The sequence below is a fragment of the Panulirus ornatus genome, chromosome 11, assembly GCF_036320965.1.
Source record: "Panulirus ornatus isolate Po-2019 chromosome 11, ASM3632096v1, whole genome shotgun sequence".
NCBI lineage: Eukaryota > Metazoa > Arthropoda > Malacostraca > Decapoda > Palinuridae > Panulirus > Panulirus ornatus.
The window spans coordinates 58939399-58964368 of record NC_092234.1 but is presented as its reverse complement, the minus strand read 5'-3'; the positions used below and the strand labels follow the sequence as shown (position 1 = coordinate 58964368).

The 24970-nt window shown below is 41.4% G+C and overlaps 1 protein-coding gene across 9 annotated transcripts in view; it reads right to left on the bottom strand.

Moving 5' to 3' along the window:
- The window catches only part of LOC139751579 (uncharacterized), a 119149-nt gene that overhangs the window by 74637 nt on the left and 19542 nt on the right, over positions 1 to 24970 (bottom strand). For 8 of the 9 annotated variants that reach the window (XM_071667166.1, XM_071667167.1, XM_071667164.1 and 5 more), the window contains 4 exons: positions 19488 to 19622; positions 12910 to 13041; positions 11811 to 11925; positions 6545 to 6651 (listed from right to left, as the gene is read on the bottom strand). In XM_071667166.1, coding sequence (XP_071523267.1) covers positions 6545 to 6651; positions 11811 to 11925; positions 12910 to 13041; positions 19488 to 19622 — 489 coding nt within the window. The remainder of the gene's footprint in view (positions 1 to 6544; positions 6652 to 11810; positions 11926 to 12909; positions 13042 to 19487; positions 19623 to 24970) is intronic. The other variant, XM_071667172.1, reaches the window with a different exon arrangement.

The following is a 24970-nucleotide window of genomic DNA, read 5'->3' as shown; positions in this document are numbered from 1 at the left end:
CTTGTATTAACTTTCTAAAATGGGAAACAGAAGAAGGAGTCACGCGGGGAGTGATCATCCTCCTCGAAGGCTCAGAGTGGGGTGCCTAAATGTGTGTGGATGTAACCAAGATGTGAAAAAAGGAGAGATAGGTAGTATGTTTGAGGAAAGGAACCTGGATGTTTTGGCTCTGAGTGAAACGAAGCTCAAGGGTAAAGGGGAAGAGTGGTTTGGAAATGTCTGGGGAGTGAAGTCAGGGGTTAGTGAGAGGACAAGAGCAAGGGAAGGAGTAGCAATACTCCTGAAACAGGAGTTGTGGGAGTATGTGATAGAATGTAAGAAAGTAAATTCTCGATTAATATGGGTAAAATTGAAAGTTGATGGAGAGAGGTGGGTGATTATTGGTGCATATGCACCTGGGCATGAGAAGAAAGATCATGAGAGGCAAGTGTTTTGGGAGCAGCTGAATGAGTGTGTTAGCGGTTTTGATGCACGAGACCGGGTTATAGTGATGGGTGATTTGAATGCAAAGGTGAGTAATGTGGCAGTTGAGGGAATAATTGGTATGCATGGGGTGTTCAGTGTTGTAAATGGAAATGGTGAAGAGCTTGTAGATTTATGTGCTGAAAAAGGACTGATGATTGGGAATACCTGGTTTAAAAAGCGAGATATACATAAGTATACTTATGTAAGCAGGAGAGATGGCCAGAGAGCGTTATTGGATTACGTGTTAATTGACAGGCGTGCGAAAGAGAGACTTTTGGATGTTAATGTGCTGAGAGGTGCAACTGGAGGGATGTCTGATCATTATCTTGTGGAGGCTAAGGTGAAGATTAGTATGGGTTTTCAGAAAAGAGGAGTGAATGTTGGGGTGAAGAAGGTGGTGAGAGTAAGTGAGCTTGGGAAGGAGACCTGTGTGGGGAAGTACCAGGAGAGACTGTGTACAGAATGGAAAAAGGTGAGAACAATGGAAGTAAGGGGAGTGGGGGAGGAATGGGATGTATTTAGGGAATCAGTGATGGATTGCGCAAAAGATGCTTGTGGCATGAGAAGAGTGGGAGGTGGGCTGTTTAGAAAGGGTAGTGAGTGGTGGGATGAAGAAGTAAGAGTATTAGTGAAAGAGAAGAGAGAGGCATTTGGACGATTTTTGCAGGGAAAAAATGCAATTGAGTGGGAGAAGTATAAAAGAAAGAGACAGGAGGTCAAGAGAAAGGTGCAAGAGGTGAAAAAAAGGGCAAATGAGAGTTGGGGTGAGAGACTATCAGTAAATTTTAGGGAGAATAAAAAGATGTTCTGGAAGGAGGTAAATAGGGTGCGTAAGACAAGGGAGCAAATGGGAACTTCAGTGAAGGGCGTAAATGGGGAGGTGATAACAAGTAGTGGTGATGTGAGAAGGAGATGGAATGAGTATTTTGAAGGTTTGTTGAATGTGTCTGATGACAGAGTGGCAGATATAGGGTGTTTTGGTCGAGGTGGTGTGCAAAGTGAGAGGGTTAGGGAAAATGATTTGGTAAACAGAGAAGAGGTAGTAAAAGCTTTGCGGAAGATGAAAGCCAGCAAGGCAGCAGGTTTGGATGGTATTGCAGTGGAATTTATTAAAAAAGGGGGTGACTGTATTGTTGACTGGTTGGTAAGGTTATTTAATGTATGTATGACTCATGGTGAGGTGCCTGAGGATTGGCGGAATGCGTGCATAGTGCCATTGTACAAAGGCAAAGGGGATAAGAGTGAGTGCTCAAATTACAGAGGTATAAGTTTGTTGAGTATTCCTGGTAAACTATATGGGAGGGTATTGATTGAGAGGGTGAAGGCATGTACAGAGCATCAGATTGGGGAAGAGCAGTGCGGTTTCAGAAGTGGTAGAGGATGTGTGGATCAGGTGTTTGCTTTGAAGAATGTATGTGAGAAATACTTAGAAAAGCAAATGGATTTGTATGTAGCATTTATGGATCTGGAGAAGGCATATGATAGAGTTGATAGAGATGCTCTGTGGAAGGTATTAAGAATATATGGTGTGGGAGGCAAGTTGTTAGAAGCAGTGAAAAGTTTTTATCGAGGATGTAAGGCATGTGTACGTGTAGGAAGAGAGGAAAGTGATTGGTTCTCAGTGAATGTAGGTTTGCGGCAGGGGTGTGTGATGTCTCCATGGTTGTTTAATTTGTTTATGGATGGGGTTGTTAGGGAGGTAAATGCAAGAGTCCTGGAAAGAGGGGCAAGTATGAAGTCTGTTGGGGATGAGAGAGCTTGGGAAGTGAGTCAGTTGTTGTTCGCTGATGATACAGCGCTGGTGGCTGATTCATGTGAGAAACTGCAGAAGCTGGTGACTGAGTTTGGTAAAGTGTGTGGAAGAAGAAAGTTAAGAGTAAATGTGAATAAGAGCAAGGTTATTAGGTACAGTAGGGTTGAGGGTCAAGTCAATTGGGAGGTGAGTTTGAATGGAGAAAAACTGGAGGAAGTGAAGTGTTTTAGATATCTGGGAGTGGATCTGGCAGCGGATGGAACCATGGAAGCGGAAGTGGATCATAGGGTGGGGGAGGGGGCGAAAATTTTGGGAGCCTTGAAAAATGTGTGGAAGTCGAGAACATTATCTCGGAAAGCAAAAATGGGTATGTTTGAAGGAATAGTGGTTCCAACAATGTTGTATGGTTGCGAGGCGTGGGCTATGGATAGAGTTGTGCGCAGGAGGATGGATGTGCTGGAAATGAGATGTTTGAGGACAATGTGTGGTGTGAGGTGGTTTGATCGAGTAAGTAACGTAAGGGTAAGAGAGATGTGTGGAAATAAAAAGAGCGTGGTTGAGAGAGCAGAAGAGGGTGTTTTGAAATGGTTTGGGCACATGGAGAGAATGAGTGAGGAAAGATTGACCAAGAGGATATATGTGTCGGAGGTGGAGGGAACGAGGAGAAGAGGGAGACCAAATTGGAGGTGGAAAGATGGAGTGAAAAAGATTTTGTGTGATCGGGGCCTGAACATGCAGGAGGGTGAAAGGAGGGCAAGGAATAGAGTGAATTGGAGCGATGTGGTATACAGGGGTTGACGTGCTGTCAGTGGATTGAATCAAGGCATGTGAAGCGTCTGGGGTAAACCATGGAAAGCTGTGTAGGTATGTATATTTGCGTGTGTGGACGTGTGTATGTACGTGTGTATGGGGGTTGGGCCATTTCTTTCGTCTGTTTCCTCGCGCTACCTCGCAAACGCGGGAGACAGCGACAAAGTATAAAAAAAAAAAAAAAAAAAAATATATATATATATATATATATACACACACATGTACATATTCGTACATGCTTGCCTTAATCCATTCCTGGCATCACTCTGACCCAAAGGAAACAGTATTGCTACCTCCTACTTCAGCAAGGTAGCACCAAGAAAACATAAAAAAGGCCACATTCATTCACAATCAGTCTCTAGCTGTCATGTGTAATGAATCAAAACCACAGCTCCCTATCCACATTTTGGCCCCACAGACCTTTCTAAGGTTTAACCCAGACATTTCACATGCCATGATTCAGTCCACTGACAGCATGTCAACCCCAGTATACTACATCGTTCCAATTAACTCTATTCCTTGCACACCTCTCACTCTTAGTTGCCTTTTTCCACATTAGCAAGGTAGTGCCAGTAATATATGAAAAAAGGCTACATTTTCTCACATCAATTCTTCAGCTGTCATGTGCACTAAACTAAAATCAAAGCCCTCTATCCACAACCAGGCCCCACAGACCTCTCTGCTTCACATGCCTTGTTTCAGTCCATTTACAGCACACTGACCCAAGTAAACCATATGATTCCACTTCAGTCTATCTTGTATATTCCTTTTACACTCCTGCATGTTCAGGCCCTGATCACTCAAAATCTTTTTCACTCTATCTATCCATATCTCTGACACCTGTTCCCTCCTGAAATTCCCGGCAAAAGTCTCCATGATTATTGAACTCCAGAGTTACTTCTTAGTCTTTAGTCCTCATCCTTAACAGGGCACTGAGAGAGGTCAACTCTAGTGCAGTGTTTGCAGAGGGTCCTACCTCATGTTCCTACTGGCTACTTCTACCTAATGCTCATGCCTAATGTTACGACCTACTACTACCACTCCATTCTTCCCTCTCTAATTTGGTCTCCCCCTTTTCCTTGTCCCCTCAACTTTTGACACATACCCTCTTTGTCAACCTCTCCTCATTCACCCTCTCCATATGTCCAAACCTTTTCAGCACATCCTCTTTATCTATCTCAACCAACTCTTTTTATCATCACACCTCTCTCTTAACCTTTTATTACTTACTGACCAACCTCCTTTACCCCATATACTGTACTCAATATTTCATTTCCAACAAATCCACCATCCTCTGCAAATCCTCATCTATAGTCCATGCATTGCATTCATACAACATGGCTGAGACGACATTACCCTCAAACTTACCCATTTTGGCCCCCTAAGATACCATTCTCTCTTTCCACATATTCTTCAATGCTCCCAGATCCTTTGCACCTCAGTCATCCAATGCCTCACTTCCGCTTTCATGGTTCCCTCTGCTGCCATGTCCACTCCAAGGTATCTAAAACAATTCACTTCCTCTAAATTTTCTCCATTCAAACTCACATCCCAACTACCATCACTCTACCCTGCTAAACCAGGCTTATATTCACACACTCTCAATATCCTTCTTTTACACCCTCTTCCAAACTCAGTCACCAACTTCTGCAACTTCTCACTTGAATCTGCCACCAGTGCTGTGTCACAAGCGAGCAACAACTGTCTTACTGCGTAAGCCCCCTCATCCCCTGCAGATTGCATATTCACCCCTCTCTCCAAAACTCTTGCATCTACCTTCCTCATCACCCAACCAATAAGCATATTAAACAGCTATGGTGACATCACACATTGCTGCTACAGACCAACCTTCAATTGGAACCACTCAATCTCCTCTCTTCTTACTCATATAAATGCCATACATCCTTGATGAAAACTTCTGAACTCCTTACTTACATGGAATAAGCTGTCATAATTCAGTGCATTCTGACACTGAATGAACAAAATTTTTGATACTTGTGCTATATCCCAACCTTACTGTACTGATATTTTGCCTTACTTATCTTATAATAACTTTCCAGATTTTTTTTTTTTTTTTTTTTTTTGCTTTGTCGCTGTCTCCCGCGTTTGCGAGGTAGCGCAAGGAAACAGACGAAAGAAATGGCCCAACCCACCCCCATACACATGTATATACATACGTCCACACACGCAAATATACATACCTACACAGCTTTCCATGGTTTACCCCAGACGCTTCACATGCCTTGATTCAATCCACTGACAGCACGTCAATCCCGGTATACCACATCGCTCCAATTCACTCTATTCCTTGCCCTCCTTTCACCCTCCTGCATGTTCAGGCCCCGATCACACAAAATCTTTTTCACTCCATCTTTCCACCTCCAATTTGGTCTCCCTCTTCTCCTCGTTCCCTCCACCTCCGACACATATATCCTCTTGGTCAATCTTTCCTCACTCATTCTCTCCATGTGACCTAAACCATTTCAAAACACCCTCTTCTGCTCTCTCAACCACGCTCTTTTTATTTCCACACATCTCTCTTACCCTTACGTTACTTACTCGATCAAACCACCTCACACCACACATTGTCCTCAAACATCTCATTTCCAGCACATCCATCCTCCTGCGCACAACTCTATCCATAGCCCACGCCTCGCAACCATACAACATTGTTGACACCATTCCTTCAAACATACCCATTTTTGCTTTCCAAGATAATGTTCTCGACTTCCACACATTCTTCAAGGCTCCCAGAAATTTCGCCCCCTCCCCCACCCTATGATCCACTTCCACTTCCATGTTTCCATCCGCTGCCAGATCCACTCCCAGATATCTAAAACACTTCACTTCCTCCAGTTTTTCTCCATTCAAACTCACCTTCCAATTGACTTGACCCTCAACCCTACTGTACCTAATAACCTTGCTCTTATTCACATTTACTCTTAACTTTCTTCTTTCACACACTTTACCAAACTCAGTCACCAGCTTCTGCAGTTTCTCACATGAATCAGCCACCAGCGCTGTATCATCAGCGAACAACAACTGACTCACTTCCCAAGCTCTCTCATCCCCAACAGACTTCATACTTGCCACTCTTTCCAAAACTCTTGCATTTACCTCCCTAACAACCCCATCCATAAACAAATTAAACAACCATGGAGACATCACACACCCCAGCCGCAAACCTACATTCACTGAGAACCAATCACTTTCCTCTCTTCCTACACGTACACATGCCTTACATCCTTGATAAAAACTTTTCACTGCTTCTAACAACTTGCCTCCCACACCATATATTCTTAATACCTTCCACAGAGCATCTCTATCAACTCTATCATATGCCTTCTCCAGATCCATAGATGCTACATACAAATATTATATCTCAAACACATTACAAGAATGTTTGAAACAAGCTACATATTTTTGAATGAAATACCTGCAACACCATCATACAACAAAGAAAATTATCATAATGATAGGAGGGCATACATTAAGAAAAAAGTAATATAATACAACCTGTTGCTCTGATTGCTGAAGGGGATCAAATTCTTTTGATGAAACATTCAGCTGCATAGCTGCTGGTGGAGCAGGAGATGCTGCAGCTGCCACACTACTGATGAGTCCTGCAATGCAGTAAATTTAAAGTTATTTTGGTTAATCAAAAGACATTAAAGAAAATTTCATCATCAGCATTGCTAGTTCTCAGAAAATACATACTGTACATATCCCTGCGTGTTGTAGAAGCGACTAAAAGGGAAGGGAGCAGGGGGCTGGAAAGCTTCCCCTCCTATTTTTTAATTTTCCAAAAGAAAGAACAGAGAAGGGGGGCCAAGTGAGGATATTCCTTCTAAGGCACAGTCCTCTGTTCTTAACGCTACCTAGCTAACGCGGGAAATGGCAAATATGCATGAAAAAAATAGATATAATACACAACATAATTCAGAATGAATACTATTCACTTTCAAAACTGTCCACTATCCACACTATTTGAAGCACACGTTTCTAATATATGAAGGAATCCAAAGAATCTTTGTCAATAATTTCAAGTGGGAAGTGAGTCAATTGTTGTTCACTGATGATACAGTGCTGGTGGCTGATTCAGGTGAGAAACTACAGAAGTTGGTGACTGAGTTTGGTAAAGTGTGTGAAAGGAGAAAGTTGAGAGTAAATGTGAATAAGAGCAAGGTTATTAGGTTCAGATGGGGTGATGGACACATTAATTGGGAGGTAAGTTTGAATGGAGAAAAACTAGAGGAAGTGAAGGGTTTTATATCTGGGAGTGAACTTAGCAGCGGAGGAACTATGGAAACAGAAGTGAGTCACAGGGGGAGGGGCCAAAGGTTCTGGGAGCATTGAAGAATGTGTGGAAGGCAAGAAAGTTGTCTCAGAGAGCAAAAATGGGTATGTTTGAAGGGATAGTGGTTCCAACAATGTTATATGGTTGCGAAGCATGGGCTATAGAAAGGGTTGTGCGGAGGAGGGGGGGACGTGTTGGAAAGGAAATGTTTGAGGACACTATGTGGTGTGAGGTGGCTTGATCAAGTAAGTAATGAAAGGGCAAGAGAGTTGTGTGGTAATAAAAAGAGTGCAGTTGAGAGCAGAAAAGGGGGTGTTGAAATGGTTTAGACACATGGGAGAGAATGAATGAGGAAAGATTGACAAAGAGGATATATGTTTCAAAGAAGGGAAGAAGGAGAACCATGAGACCAAATTGGAGGTGGAAGGATGGAGTGAAAAAGATTCTGTGCGACCAGGCCTTGAACATATACAGGAGGGAGAAAGGCGATCATGAATAGAGTGAATATGAACGATGTGGTATACCAGGGTCGACATGCTGTCAATGGATTGAACCAGGGGATGTGAAGCATCTGGGGTAAACCATGGAACAGTCTGTGGGGCCTGAATGTGGAAAGGAAGCTGTGGTTTCGGTACATTACACATGACAGCTAGAGACTGAGTGTGAATGAATGTGGCCTTTTCTGTCTGTTCCTGTGGCTAACTTGCTATTTTGTGTGGTAGGGTGGCGATGGGCATGGATAAAGGCAGCAAGTATGAATATGTACACGTATATATATGTATATGTCTGTGCATGTATACATTAAAATGTATATGTGCGTGTGTGGGTGTTTAAGTATATGCATGTGTATGTGGGTACTTAGGGCCATTCCTCGTCTGTTTCTTTGCACCACCTCACTAATGCGGGAGATGGTGATTAAGTACAATAAATGTAGTATAAAAATAACTACATGGAACCATGGAAGCGGAAGTGAATCATAGGGTGGGGGAGGGGGCGAAAATCCTGGGAGCCTTGAAGAATGTGTGGAAGTCGAGAACATTATATCGGAAAGCAAAAATGGGTATGTTTGAAGGCATAGTGGTTCCAACAATGTTGTATGGTTGCGAGGCGTGGGCTATGGATAGACTTGTGCGCAGGAGGGTGGATGTGCTGGAAATGAGATGTTTGAGGACAATGTGTGGTGTGAGGTGGTTTGATCGAGTAAGTAATGTAAGGGTAAGAGTGATGTGTGGAAATAAAAAGAGCATGGTTGAGAGAGCAGAAGAGGGTGTTTTGAAATGGTTTGGGCACATGGAGAGAATGAGTGAGGAAAGATTGACCAAGAGGATATATGTGTCGGAGGTGGCAGGAACGAGAAGTGGGAGACCAAATTGGAGGTGGAAAGATGGAGTGAAAAAAATTTTGAGTGATCGGGGCCTGAACATGCAGGAGGGTGAAAGGCGGGCAAGGAACAGAGTGAATTGGATCGATGTGGTATACCGGGGTTGACGTGCTGTCAATGGATTGAATCAGGGCATGTGAAGCGTCTGGGGTAAACCATGGAAAGTTGTGTGGGGCCTGGATGTGGAAAGGGAGCTGTGGTTTCGGGCATTATTGTGTGACAGCTGGAGACTGAGTGTGAACGAATGGGGCCTTTGTTGTCTTTTCCTAGTGCTACCTCGCACACATGAGGGGGGAGGGGGATGGTATTCCATGTGTGGCGAGGTGGCGATGGGAATGAATAGGGGCAGGCAGTGTGAATTGTGTGCATGGGTATATATGTATGTGTCTGTGTGTGTATATATATGTGCACATTGAGATGTATAGGTATGTATATTTGCGTGTGTGGGCGTGTGTGTGTGTACATTGTGTATGGGGGTGGGTTGTGCCATTTCTTTTGTCTGTTTCCTTGCGCTACCTCGCAAACGCGGGAGACAGCGACAAAGCAAAATAAAAAAAATAATAAAAAAAAAATAACTTAAATTGGTAGGCATGTAAAAGAGAGACTTTTGGATGTTAATGTGCTGAGAGGGGAAGCTGGAGGAATGTCTGATCACTATCTTGTGGAAGTGAAGATGAAGAGAGAATGTTGGGGAGAAAAGAGTGGTGAGAGTAAGTAAGCTCGAAAAAGAGACATGCGTGAGGAAAAACCAGAAAAGATTAAGTGAAGAATGGAAAAAGGTGAGAGCAAATGACATAAGGGGAATGGGGGAGGAATGGGATGTATTTAGAGCAGTGATGGTTTGTGCAAAAGATGCATGTGGTATGCGAAAGGTGGGAGGTGGACAGATTAGAAAGGGTAGTGAATGTTGGGATGAAGAAAGAGTGTTAGTGAAAGAGAATAGATAGGCACTTGGACAATTTTTGCAGGGAAGTAGTGCAAATGAATGGGAGATGTATAAAAGAAAGTGGAAGGACGTTAAGAGAAAGGTGCAAGAGGTGAAAAAGAGGGCAAATGAGAGTTGGGGTGAGAGAGTATCATTAAATTCTAGGGGAAAAAAAAAAGATGTCTTGGGAAGGAGACGTGTGAGGAAGCACCAGGAGAGGCTGAGTGCAGAGCATAAAAAGGTGAGAGCAAAAACAACCCCCTCTCCCCTCGTGTGTGCGAGGTTGCGCTAGGAAAAGACAACAAAGGCCACATTCGTTCACACTCAGTCTCTAGCTGTCATGTAATAATGCACCGAAACCACAGCTCCCTTTCCACATCCAGGCCCCACAAAACTTTCCATGGTTTACCCCAGATGCTTCACATGCCCTGGTTCAATCCATTGACAGCACGTCAACCCCGGTATACCACATCGTTCCAATTCACTCTATTCCTTGCATGCCTTTCACCCTCAGTAATGTATGAGTGAAATAACCAAGTCACCCAAGCATCGTTGTCTGCACTTTGGCTATGTTGTTCTGTATTACTGTGACTCTTGCTATGTCTTACTGTGACTCTTCAGTGATCTCAATGAGGTACAAACTTTGATATCTTTAGCTTGTTTGTTGCTCTGTGCCCTCATATATGGCCTTTAAGCTTGAAACTAATGAAGCTTGTTATGTTACTCTAAGGAAGGCAAGGAAAGTTATTTCTATAAAGCAGAAAGTTGAATTCTTTAATTGCCTTGCAAATGGTGAAAATGCTGCTGCTGTTGGGAGGAATTCTGGTGTTATTGGTCAAAAGTGTGAACCATACAGAAAACTGAGGCAACATTTAGTGCTGCACAGCTGGCTGTCTGCTTTGTGGGAGAACTAAGGCCAAGTGCAAACCTTCAGGAGTGATGTACTGCCATCATTCTATACAGTATTATTTCTTTATTCCTCTTCTTTTCAGTTTTGTACACCATTTCTTTATACTGTTGAGGAATTAATATGTTGTTTGTAAGTTATAAGATGCTGATGTTTTTATTCTGAAGTATTCATTATAGGATTTGAGGTATGTCTCTCGAGGACCATGCCCCTAATCACACTATCTGCCATGAGTCTAGTCCTTCACCAATGGTGGTTTTGCCAACCACAGGGTTTTCCAGGAACTTGAACTCCACTATTGCCAAGGGTCCTCTGTAGTGTAGCCTTGAAGCAGTAGGAGCCCTGTGGTTATATAACTAATGTTCTTTTAATGTTAACAGACTGTGCCTACAAGTGGTCAAACCATGAGTGAAAAGTTGCTTTTGGCAAGGCTGTAACATTGTCAATGGTACGAAAGGAGTTCAGTCTTGCTGAGTACCTTCTTGATCAAGAGATCATTATTTCAGTTTTCCTGTGTAAAGTGCAGCCTGCCTTACCCACATCTGGACTGCTGGCATCCTGTTCACAAAGATACAATCTCTTCTTGCCACACATAACACTCGACAACACTTAACTCACACAACTCTTCTTCATAACAAGATTCTCATGAAGTGAATGCTATGCACTTGCCCTGCCTCTTGATAAAATGGGTATTAGGTGGGATCATTAGACAGAAGCATTAGTTAGAAACATTAAGTAGAAGTACTAGATAGGAACATTAGATGGGAACATTTGGAAGAAGTAGTAGGTTGGAACATCAGGCAGGAACATTAGACAGACACTTTAGGCACTTTAGAAGTAGTAGGTTGGAACATTTGATAAACACATTAAGTAGAAGTGATCAGTAGGAATATAAAGTAGCTAACCCCGAAAACACTGCGATAAAAGTGCCCTCTGCCAGTGGCCCATTAAGGGTGAGGCACAAAAGGCTAAGATGCATCACTGGAGTTCATCAGTTATGGTGACTTTTGCCATGGCCACCAGCTTCAGGGAATACTGAAGGGAACAGGCATCAGAGATAAAGATAGATAAAAGTGTAGCCTCAAAACTACACAAACCCCACAAAAGTGGTCCTGAGATTATATCATAATGATATCTATAAATTAATACATTTATCAAATCTATGTAACTTCTCACTTTTTCTAAGAGATTACTTTACCTACCTTTAGAGAAGCTTTCGGGACATTTATTCTCAAAACTTTATCAGATGTGTTTCTCTAGAGGTAGACTAACCAGTATCAGCATTTCCAGCTGTTTTGGAAGTAACATCAGCAGACACATCCAAGGCATCAAGAAGAGCAGTTACACGGTCACGTATAGCACGAAGTTCTCGCCTTACATCAGATGTCTGTGAACAGTAAATTTATGTAATAAATCATCTAACCACTTCTCAATACCCTACTTGCCATCTCTTGCTACAAAGAAAATTACTGTTGAAACATAAAACCTTCTCACAAAATGCCATCTCACAACATTCCTTGGGTTCCTCCATCTCAGCAGCAGTCTCATATAGTGTTTGTATTCTTTATTCTATCCCTCTACTTTTCCTTTGAAGTGGTTCTAATTAGCTACTCATACACATAAAATCTAGTCAAAAGTTTTATTTCACTATATAAAGAATGTTCTTGCTCTATATACAAAAACCATTACTGGGAGAAAAGGAAAGTCATTATATCTCCAATAACGTCTTCTACAGATGACCAAGCATAACCAGCAAATACTCTCCTACCAAAGCAATTATCTTGTTAACTCTATCCAAATAAGTAATGACCCCTTGAAATATCAAAGGACATATCACCTAACCAATTCTACACAAATGAGCATTAAATCCATAATCTGTTCCTAATCTCATACACAATGAAACCCAACCAACTGACTGAATGACAAATCCTAAGCATAACACAACACATGATACCTAGCCTATTTAGTTCAAGTGCATTACAAAAACTTTCATATGACATAAACAGCCCTTCTCACTCCGTTCATCTGTGTAAATAGTGAAATAGTGGCACAGCACAAGTAGTACTACAACAATTCTACACAGATGAATAGGCAAACCTCAGTATATAACACCATATAACATCCAGACAACTCCATTCACTTTAATATTTAACCTTTAATATAACACGGCAAATTACTTCATGCCAGTTATTGAAAAAAATCTGACCCTCAGTTTATCTCAGCAAATAACATCTTACTAACTACAATCAGTTCTCTGATCAAACCCATTTTCTTTAGCTAAGAACACTGTCCTTACAAGAGGTCATTCATCAGTACCTCTGTACCTTTAATCTGTTAAGTGTCTCTACCCCATCACTGAAAATTAACTCACAGACACACATGACTCTTGAACCATAGTCCTCTTGCCATTGAGAAGTATAGACAACTTCAGGATACGACTACACTGAATAGCAAAGGCCAAGTCAGAGCTGTCAAAGATAGTCACCAAATCTCCATCTTCATCCTGCAAACAGAAAAGAAAGGGAGTTTACTAACAAGCTCTATGACTTTATGTTTTAAAGGATAAAAAAAGAAATTATAAGATTTGTTCATATTTAGGAAGCTAAAGTATAAGCAATATAGTTTAAAGGTTTCATGCAACTGACAAATGCAAATTTTGAAGGATGAAATACTATTTCTTTACCATATACAGAGCCCTCTTAAGAATCTGAGAAAGGACTTGCAAAGTTAGGGGTGTTAAAACGCCAATTCAGGCTTAAAAATGAGGTTTATCCATGAACATGTCAAAACATATGAGGCCATCAAATGGTTGTTTACAAGACAGGACTCAGTGACAAAACAGCAAACCACCCAAGCCTGTGATGTCTTGGTGTGGAAATGAGGTTGCATCTATCCTGTTTTCAACCCTATTCACTGACTATCCAAAGGTGTCTGTGCCTCATGGCTGTTACTGTCAAGAATTACGAGATGGTTTTTCAAAAGGGAAAGAAGGGAAGAGAACATAACTGGATCTTCATATGTATCACCCTGTGATAGAGAACAGAATTTTCATTCTTCAAAACAGACTTCTCTAACCTTTGGACAGAGGCCTCTGAGTGTGTAAGAACATACCCATGTGATGGAGGAGAGATTAAGAAAAAAGTAAAGAAAACTGAAGAATTGACCTACCCTTCACAACAAATGACCCCTTCTTTATGCCATCCTCTTCAGACTATCACAACCATTGCCACAAAAGAAAGGTCATCTAGAAATAAACAAAGGTATCAGTAAATGAGAGAGCTTGGGAAGTGAGTCAGTTGTTGTTCACTGATGATACAGCGCTGGTGGCTGATTCATGTGAGAAACTGCAGAAGCTGGTGACTGAGCTTGGTAAAGTGTGTGGAAGAAGAAAGTTAAGAGTAAATGTGAATAAGAGCAAGGTTATTAGGTACAGTAGGGTTGAGGGTCAAGTCAATTGGGAGGTGAGTTTGAATGGAGAAAAACTGGAGGAAGTGAAGTGTTTTAGATATCTGGGAGTGGATCTGGCGGCGGATGGAACCATGGAAGCGGAAGTGGATCATAGGGTGGGGGAGGGGGCGAAAATTCTGGGGGCCTTGAAGAATGTGTGGAAGTCGAGAACATTATCTCGGAAAGCAAAAATGGGTATGTTTGAAGGAATAGTGGTTCCAACAATGTTGTATGGTTGAGAGGCGTGGGCTATGGATAGAGTTGTGCACAGGAGGATGGATGTGCTGGAAATGAGATGTTTGAGGACAATGTGTGGTGTGAGGTGGTTTGATCGAGTGAGTAACGTAAGGGTAAGAGAGATGTGTGGAAATAAAAAGAGCGTGGTTGAGAGAGCAGAAGAGGGTGTTTTGAAGTGGTTTGGGCACATGGAGAGAATGAGTGAGGAAAGATTGACCAAGAGGATATATGTGTCGGAGGTGGAGGGAACGAGGAGAAGAGGGAGACCAAATTGGAGGTGGAAAGATGGAGTGAAAAAGATTTTGTGTGATCGGGGCCTGAATATGCAGGAGGGTGAAAGGAAGGCAAGGAATAGAGTGAACTGGAGCGATGTGGTATACCGGGGTTGACGTGCTGTCAGTGGATTGAATCAAGGCATGTGAAGCGTCTGGGGTAAACCATGGAAAGCTGTGTAGGTATGTATATTTGCGTGTGTGGATGTATGTATATACATGTGTATGGGGGGGGGTTGGGCCATTTCTTTCGTCTGTTTCCTTGCGCTACCTCGCAAACGCGGGAGACAGCGACAAAGTATAATAAAAAAAATAAAAATCAGTAAATGAAAGGATATATCACTTGGTTCTCTCCTGTTTCTTGTTTAGGAGAGTAATAATACATGTGGAGATGATTTCCAGCCTCCCACTCCAGCCTCTCTTAGTCGCCTTCTTTGACAAGTAAGGTATATATGGGCAGTGTTTTCAAATGCCAAAGATCACTTGTGCCAGTCTAATTCCATGAGGGGTTCCCTATGAAAGCCATTGTAAAAAGCCACTATCCTTAAATCATGAACTCAAGTGGACAGCCTTGGTTGTCAGAATGCTAACTTCCTCATCCAAATGGAAACACATCTAGCCTGTAAAGGCTTAAGGGACGAGGAAGAGAAAACTACATTCTCCCAAGTAATCTCCCTAATGACCAAGAAAATTTTGAGGGTCTTGATGAACACAAAAAGATAATGTTCACTAGGTGCAAATGTTCAGAATTGTATAAAAACAGGCTTACAACTAAATCTTACAGTCATCTTTTCACAAAAAACTTTGGAGTCAGATTAATCTTTATCCATGAAAGACTATCTTGAAATTTCAGTAGGTTCCTATGCTTTCCATTAACTCCTCTTCTTGATCATAAAGTTATGAGGAAGGGTGTTTTCATATGAAGGCATGTGGAGCAATACTGCCTGTTCAAGAAACAGGTAGTAAAAGATTCAAGAGATTCAACGGCTTCCATCACGAATGAAACAAGCGCTTACGGTCTCCTCAGAAAAAGTCTTAACAATCTACTCCAAACAAAGCTAAACACATTAATGTTAAGTACCACAGCCATAGGCTCCTGTAAGTCACTCTTATATGATGTGTTACTGGCTTCACTCTTCTGAAGTAAAAGATGAGACAAAAACTTTACATATTGCTTCACTTACAACTGATTCATAGGATTCTCTCAGAAAGACCCAAAAAGATTACCAAACCATATGATACTGTCTGAGTGGAAGAGAGAACATCAAGTAATAATCACAGGTTCAGTATTCTCCATACTTTTGTCTACACATTACAAAGGATTCAAACATGGTGATTTTAAAATACAAAACTTGATGTTGGATCTCTTAGACGGTGATGATTCCAAGGACTTTCACAAGGAAACTAAAATTTCTGCGGTAACCTCTTGCACCAAAGATGTGACTCACTTTTTCACTTGTAAAGTCACAATCTTGAAAACCAATCAGTATGAGAATGTCAAGGCTGTTTATTGGAGTAAAAAGATAATATAAACCCAAACATTCCAATCCAAGGTAATGGCAATGGCCCTTGCATCCTCAAAATCAAAAATTGGAGAAAAGGAAGTTGGTAAGTGAGTCAACCTCTGAATATAAAGGAGCCACTGGAAAAGCAGTTGATCCCACAATCTTCTTAAAACTGCAAACTCTGCAAACGAAATGTTGCTTGATTAAACTGTTTCTTAGATGCTGCTCCAATAACAGTATGATTTGCCATTTCTTAAGCAGAGAGGAAATTCACTCATTAGTCCCTACACAGCTCTTGGTGTTGTTCATCAAAATCGGACCCTCAACTTGCTTCAAAGTGTTCTGAAAGATAAAAAGCCAGGGAACCATCACTTCTCTCCTGTTGATATGCCAATAACTCTGAGCCTCCATCCATCTTCCTGCTTCCATGTGACCCTCTAACGAATGATAGCTCCTCCTAGAGTTCAAATTTTTTTTATTAAACCATAATGAGGTTCACAGTCTCTCAAAGCCATAGATCTCAGCGACTTTTCCTTCCTGGGCCACAACTCACATCTAAGCAAAGCTATCTTGAGAAATCTTGTAATGCTTTCCTTTGTTTTACCCATAAGAACTTGTTTCACACATTGCCACTCAATTGACTTATAACTCTGGTGACAAGAAACTATAAATCTGAAGGTTCAGCTAGAGAAATCCCATCAACATTTCAACAAATGACTAAACAACATAATCTTATTCTTTTTCTTACTATTTAGCACACAAAGAGATGTATTAAATTATTTGACATCGAGGATCCTAGTCTTCCCTGCATGACAATATGCAAGACTGTCTTCTACACCAAATTCCATGTCAAACCTTGAATCTATGACTTCTCTAAAATAAAAAAATATAGAACAAATAGTGGTTATATTGATCCATCAAAACAAAGTCTAAGGGCATTATCATATTGGGGCCAGCTAAGGTCTGTCTCTGTGTACACTTATTCTCGGGATACAATAAGTCCTCATGATTCTCATCACAGAAAACACACGGATGAAAGACACTGTTCACAAGCTGACATCTCTGAAGGCCAGATACAAAGAAGGCAGTACAAAAATGACATCAAGAAATGGACAGCAGTTTCACACAACACCAGTCAGCAAGTACAAATGAATGGAAGGTTGCTGCAGGGCCACTGAGTCCTGTGAATGGGCACCTGCTGGCCTCATATGTTTTGTGACAGTCACAGGGGTGAATCCTCATGGATCTATCTCATTCTGAGGAAGTAAGATACCATTCTAATCCTTAATGAGGAGGTATTCTCTCAGATGCTCTTAAGGCTCTGTCCATGGATGATTATTAATGCAACTTCAATGTACTGTGTGTGTGGACAGAAATAGGTAAAATCAAGGTATTAATGCTATTCATATATTAATCATAGTCAACCTTCATTTACTGTACCTTCAGTGCTAACAACTTCAACTAACACACAATAAGACTAGTCATACTTACCTTACGTCAACCATGGCCAGCACAGTGAAGTGCTAGCATAGTGCTAAATGACCCTATAATCCCTTCATGAGCATTAGGAAAATCTACCAACAGCATATGACTGATTAAAAGTTAGCCCTGCCCAATGAAATACATGAGTCTTTCCAAGCCAAAGCTGCTAGATTTTGCTGCTTTAAATATTAGTATTCATTTATGCATCAGGTAACAGGCACGCTAGCTCAAGTTTTCTTGATTTAATTCATAGTTTGAACTGACTGCACTACACAACCAAGAACATAGACATGAAACACTATTGAAAGTGTCTTATGATAAATGGGAAGTACTGTGGAACCTATCTTTAATGCCTGACTTGATGATTTTTTTGTAATCACTAACTCTAATCCCAATCACATGGAGGGGAATAAACAAATACAATCACATAGACTATTCACATAATTCTTCAAATTCTGTCCTTTGACATTCATCATTCTTCTCTCTTATATTTCATACAGATCTAGGGATCCATCTATTTTGTAGTATGCAACAATGGACATTATACTTACATCTAATTCATATGCACCTTCTGTATGGTTAATCTGCAGATATGGGGTCTCCATCCCTAAGCCTGCATGCTGGCAAAAGGGCAAAGATACCAAATACCCTTGTGCAAATTTTCTAACTTACTATCTTCTTATATGTTTTGTCACAACCTTGATATCATACAATGCAAAGTAAGAATTCAAGAGCATTCACAGATATTTATATCTGTAATTCTATTGTCCACTTTCTACTTCAGCAAGGCAACCTACAAATGCAATTATTCATGCACAGTTATTCCTAAAGGCTTTTGTAAATCCCTCAGCACCATCCCTTCTCTCACACACACTCCATCATTATGTTCTTCAACCTAACCTTAGGTCATTTCTTTGTATGAAAATATCACTCACAACTACTCTTAGTTTTACATTTGATCATATGAAAGGGGACAGGTCAAATGCATCTTCACTAAACCAGGGTCAGGTCATTAAACGTACTTATCAATATGAACAAGTTACCAAATATATTACTTGTGATAAATTGTGTACCAACAATGGGTGCAGGGATGATAAGAGTGTAAGGAACAATACTTGTTACCTCATTCCTAAAGGTTTGGTCATTAAAAATAACTCACCACCATTGTACACTATATACATGTTTGAGGACAATAAGAGGTGTGAGGTGGTTTGATCGAGTAAGTAATGAAAGGGTAAGAGAGATGTGTGGTAATAAAAAGAGTGTGGTTGAGAGAGAAGAAGAGGGTGTACTGAAATGGTTTAGTCACATGGAGAGAATGAGTGAGGAAAGATTGACAAAGACGATATATGTGTCAGAGGTGGAGGGAATGAGAAGTGGGAGACCAAACTGGAAGTGGAAGGATAGAGTGAAAAAAATTTTGAGCGACTGGGGCCTGAACAACTGGGTGTGTGTGTGTGTGTGTGTGTGTGTGTGAAAGGCGTGCAAGGAATAGAGTGAATTGGAAACGATGTGGTATACCGGGGTCGATGTGCTGTCAATGGATTGAACCAGGGCATGTGAAGCGTCTGGGGTAAACCATGGAAAGTTTTGTGGGACCTGGATGTGGAAAGGGAGGTGGTTTTGGTGCATTATACATGACATCTACAGACTGAGTGTGAACGAATGTGGCCTTTGTTGTCTTTTCCTAGCGCTACCAAATGCGTGCGCGGGGGGAGGGGGTGCTGTTCCATGTGTGGCAGGGTGGCGATGGATGAAGGCAGCAAGTATGAATATGTACATGTATATATATATATATATATGTATATGTCTATGTATGTATTTGAATGTATATGCCGAAATGCATGTGTGTGTGTGTGGGCGTTTATGTATATGCATGTGTATGTGGGTGGGTTGGCCATTCTTTCACCTGCTTCCTTGCACTACCTTGCTAATGCAGGAGACAGCGACTAAGTATAATAAAAAAAAATAATAATATATCAATTTGGAAGATAAAGACGTCATACTTTGTACTTCAGAGTAATATCATCATCAGGAGACAGTGAACCACGGAAGACTCGTTGCATCATGAGGATCAGTTCATCATATGTCATATCTTCATTGTGGATGGGAATTCGTCTGATGTCCTCCCCAAGCTGAGCCTTGACAAAAAAAATAATAATAATAATAAGTGTTTTGTTACCTAGGTGAAAAACTCTTCAATTTACATCTAAATACTGTATATCCCAATAAATAACATATTGGTTCTCCTTGTGAATATATATATATATATATATATATATATATATATATATATATATATATATATATATATATATATATATATATATATATATATGCTCTGTGGAAGGTATTAAGAATATATGGTGTGGGAGGAAAGTTGTTAGAAGCAGTGAAAAGTTTTTATCCAGGATGTAAGGCATGTGTATGTGTAGGAAGAGAGGAAAGTGATTGGTTCTCAGTGAATGTAGGTTTGCGGCAGGGGTGTGTGATGTCTCCATGGTTGTTTAATTTGTTTATGGATGGGGTTGTTAGGGAGGTAAATGCAAGAGTTTTGGAAAGAGGGGCAAGTATGAAGTCTGTTGGGGATGAGAGAGCTTGGGAAGTGAGTCAGTTGTTGTTTGCTGATGATACAGCGCTGGTGGCTGATTCATGTGAGAAACTGCAGAAGCTGGTGACTGAGTTTGGAAAAGTGTGTGGAAGAAGAAAGTTAAGAGTAAATGTGAATAAGAGTAAGGTTATTAGGTACAGTAGGGTTGAGGGTCAAGTCAATTGGGAGGTGAGTTTGAATGGAGAAAAACTGGAGGAAGTGAAGTGTTTTAGATATCTGGGAGTGGATCTGGCAGCGGATGGAACCATGGAAGCGGAAGTGGATCATAGGGTGGAGGAGGGGGCGAAAATCCTGGGGGCCTTGAAGAATGTGTGGAAGTCGAGAACATTATCTCGGAAAGCAAAAATGGGTATGTTTGAAGGAATAGTGGTTCCAACAATGTTGTATGGTTGCGAGGCGTGGGCTATGGATAGAGTTGTGCGCAGGAGGATGGATGTGCTGGAAATGAGATGTTTGAGGACAATGTGTGGTGTGAGGTGGTTTGATCGAGTGAGTAACGTAAGGGTAAGAGAGATGTGTGGAAATAAAAAGAGCGTGGTTGAGAGAGCAGAAGAGGGTGTTTTGAAGTGGTTTGGGCACATGGAGAGGATGAGTGAGGAAAGATTGACCAAGAGGATATATGTGTCGGAGGTGGAGGGAACAAGGAGAAGAGGGAGACCAAATTGGAGGTGGAAAGATGGAGTGAAAAAGATTTTGTGTGATCGGGGCCTGAACATGCAGGAGGGTGAAAGGAGGGCAAGGAATAGAGTGAATTGGAGTGATGTGGTATACCGGGGTTGACGTGCTGTCAGTGGATTGAAGCAGGACATGTGAAGCGTCTGGGGTAAACCATGGAAAGCTGTGTAGGTATGTATATTTGCGTGTGTGGACGTATGTATATACATGTGTATGGGGGGGGTTGGGCCATTTCTTTCGTCTGTTTCCTTGCGCTACCTCGCAAACGCGGGAGACAGCGACAAAGTATAATAAAAAAAAATATATATATATATATATATATATATATATATATATATATATATATATATATATATATATATATATATATTTTTTTTTGCTTTGTCGCTGTCTCCCGCGTTTGCGAGGTAGCGCAAGGAAACAGACGAAAGAAATGGCCCAACCCACTCCCATACACATGTATATACATACGTCCACACATGCAAATATACATACCTACACAGCTTTCCATGGTTTACCCCAGACGCTTCACATGCCCTGATTCAATCCACTGACAGCACTTCAACCCCGGTATACCACATCGATCCAATTCACTCTATTCCTTGCCCTCCTTTCACCCTCCTGCATGTTCAGGCCCCGATCACACAAAATCTTTTTCACTCCATCTTTCCACCTCCAATTTGGTCTCCCACTTCTCCTCGTTCCCTCCACCTCCGACACATATATCCTCTTGGTCAATCTTTCCTCACTCATTCTCTCCATGTGCCTAAACCATTTCAAAACACCCTCTTCTGCTCTCTCAACCACGCTCTTTTTATTTCCACACATCTCTCTTACCCTTACGTTACTTACTCGATCAAACCACGTCACACCACACATTGTCCTCAAACATCTCATTTCCAGCACATCCACCCTCCTGCGCACAACTCTATCCATAGCCCATGCCTCGCAACCATACAACATTGTTGGAACCACTATTCCTTCAAACATACCCATTTTTGCTTTCAGAGATAATGTTCTCGACTTCCACACATTCTTCAAGGCTCCCAGGATTTTCGCCCCCTCCCTCACCCTATGATCCACTTCCGCTTCCATGGTTCCATCCGCTGCCAGATCCACTCCCAGATATCTAAAACACTTCACTTCCTCCAGTTTTTCTCCATTCAAACTTACCTCCCAACTGACTTGACCCTCAACCCTACTGTACCTAATAACCTTGCTCTTATTCACATTTACTCTTAACTTTCTTCTTTCACACACTTTACCAAACTCAGTCACCAGCTTCTGCAGTTTCTCACATGAATCAGCCACCAGCGCTGTATCATCAGCAAACAACAACTGACTCACTTCCCAAGCTCTCTCATCCACAACAGACTTCATACTTGCCCCTCTTTCCAAAACTCTTGCATTCACCTCCCTAACAACCCCATCCATAAACAAATTAAACAACCATGGAGACATCACACACCCCTGCATTCACTGAGAACCAATCACTTTCCTCTCTTCCTACACGTACACATGCCTTACATCCTCGATAAAAACTTTTCACTGCTTCTAACAACTTGCCTCCCACACCATATATTCTTAATACCTTCCACAGAGCATCTCTATCAACTCTATCATATGCCTTCTCCAGATCCATAAATGCTACATACAAATCCATTTGCTTTTCTAAGTATTTCTCACATACATTCTTCAAAGCAAACACCTGATCCACACATCCTCTACCACTTCTGAAACAACACTGCTCTTCCCCAATTTGATGCTCTGTACATGCCTTCACCCTCTCAATCAATACCCTCCCATATAATTTACCAGGAATACTCAACAAACTTATACCTCTGAAATTTGAGCACTCACTCTTATCCCCTTTGCCTTTGTACAATGGCACTATGCATGCATTCCGCCAATCCTCAGGCACCTCACCATGAGTCATACATACATTAAATAACCTTACCAACCAGTCAATAATACAGGTACCCCCTTTTTTAATAAATTCCACTACAATACCATCCAAACCTGCTGCCTTGCCGGCTTTCATCTTCCGCAAAGCTTTTACTACCTCTTCTCTGTTTACCAAATCATTTTCCCTAGCCCTCTCACTTTGCACACCACCTCGACCAAAACACCCTATATCTGCCACTCTATCATCAAACACATTCAACAAACCTTCAAAATACTCACTCCATCTCCTTCTCACATCATCACTACTTGTTATCACCTCCCCATATATATATATATTTATATTCATTTTGCTTTGTCGCTGTCTCCCGCATTTGCGAGGTAGCGCAAGGAAACAGAAGAAAGAAATGGCCCAACCCACCCCCATACACATGTATATGCACACACATCCACACACGCAAACATACACACCCATACATCTCAATGTACACATATATATACACACCCAGACACATACATATATACCCATGCACACAATTCACACTGCCTGCCTTTATTCATTCCCATCGCCACCTCGCCACACATGGAATACCATCCCCCTTCCCCCTCATGTGTGCAAGGTAGCGCTAGGAAAAGATAACAAAGGCCCCATTCATTCGCACTCAGTCTCCAGCTGTCATGCAATAATGCCCGAAACCACAGCTCCCTTTCCACATCCAGGCCCCACACAACTTTCCATGGTTTACCCCAGACGCTTCACATGCCCTGATTCAATCCACTGACAGCATGTCAACCCTGGTATACCACATTGCTCCAATTCACTCTATTCCTTGCCCTCCTTTCACCCTCCTGCATGTTCAGGCCCCGATCACACAAAATCTTTTTCACTCCATCTTTCCACCTCCAATTTGGTCTCCCTCTTTTCCTCGTTCCCTCCACCTCCGACACATATATCCTCTTGGTCAATCTTTCCTCACTCATTCTCTCCATGTGACCAAACCATTTCAAAACACCCTCTTCTGCTCTCTCAACCACGCTCTTTTTATTTCCACACATCTCTCTTACCCTTACGTTACTTACTCGATCAAACCACCTCACACCACACATTGTCCTCAAACATCTCATTTCCAGCACATCCATCCTCCTGCGCACAACTCTATCCATAGTCCACGCCTCGCAACCATACAACATTGTTGGAACCACTATTCCTTCAAACATACCCATTTTTGCTTTCCGAGATAATGTTCTCGACTTCCAAACATTCTTCAAGGCTCCCAGAATTTTCGCCCCCTCCCCCACCCTATGATCCACTTCCGCTTCCATGTTTCCATCCCCTGCCAGATCCACTCCCAGATATCCAAAACACTTCACTTCCTCCAGTTTTTCTCCATTCAAACTCACCTCCCAATTGACTTGACCCTCAACCCTACTGTACCTAATAACCTTGCTCTTATTCACATTTACTCTTAACTTTCTTCTTTCACACACTTTACCAAACTCAGTCATTACAATATAATGCAACACTGTGAGTTGGGTGATTTTTTATTTCATGGTCATATACTTCAAAAACTTTAAAATGACAGTGTTAAACATAAAGGGGTAATGTTCTTCTTGATGTTCACCTAAGAAACACTGCATGTTGCCTATTAAATAATGAAAACATATTTTGATGATGTTCTCAAGACACATCAGTGCCATACATCACATTAATAATCCTGAAGTCCCAAAGTTTCTGTTTGCAGTTTGTAGTAAGTACAGCTTTGTGTTTTTGAACCAATTTGCAGTGATACATTACATGATTACAGTATGAAGTTTTCCTTTTTCATAAGTGAATTATCTTCAGAATTCTGTGTCAATTCTATTTACTAATCACACACGGTACGTTAAGCCACAACAGTACAGTAGAAGTATCTCTCTCTCTCTCAAACACACACACACTATGGACTGCCAAGAATCAAACTATTTAAAAATGGCCCACTTGCATAAAAGTATGGCCACCCCAGATCTAACACATTCAAGAGTCCTTCAAAGCACTTACTCCATCTCCTCTTCAACTTATCTTTGCTTGCTGCTATTTCCCCACCTATTCCTTTCACTGATACTCCCAGTTGTTCTCTTGTTCCTTACATTATTAACATCTTAAAAAAAAAATCTACTTATTCTCCAGAACTTAACTAATACTTTTTTACCCCAACTCGCATTTGCCTATTTTTCCATCCCCTTCACCTTCCTCTTGTCCTCCTAGTCTTCCCCTTTACATCTCCTAATCATTCACATTACTTCCCTGTAATTAATGCTGAT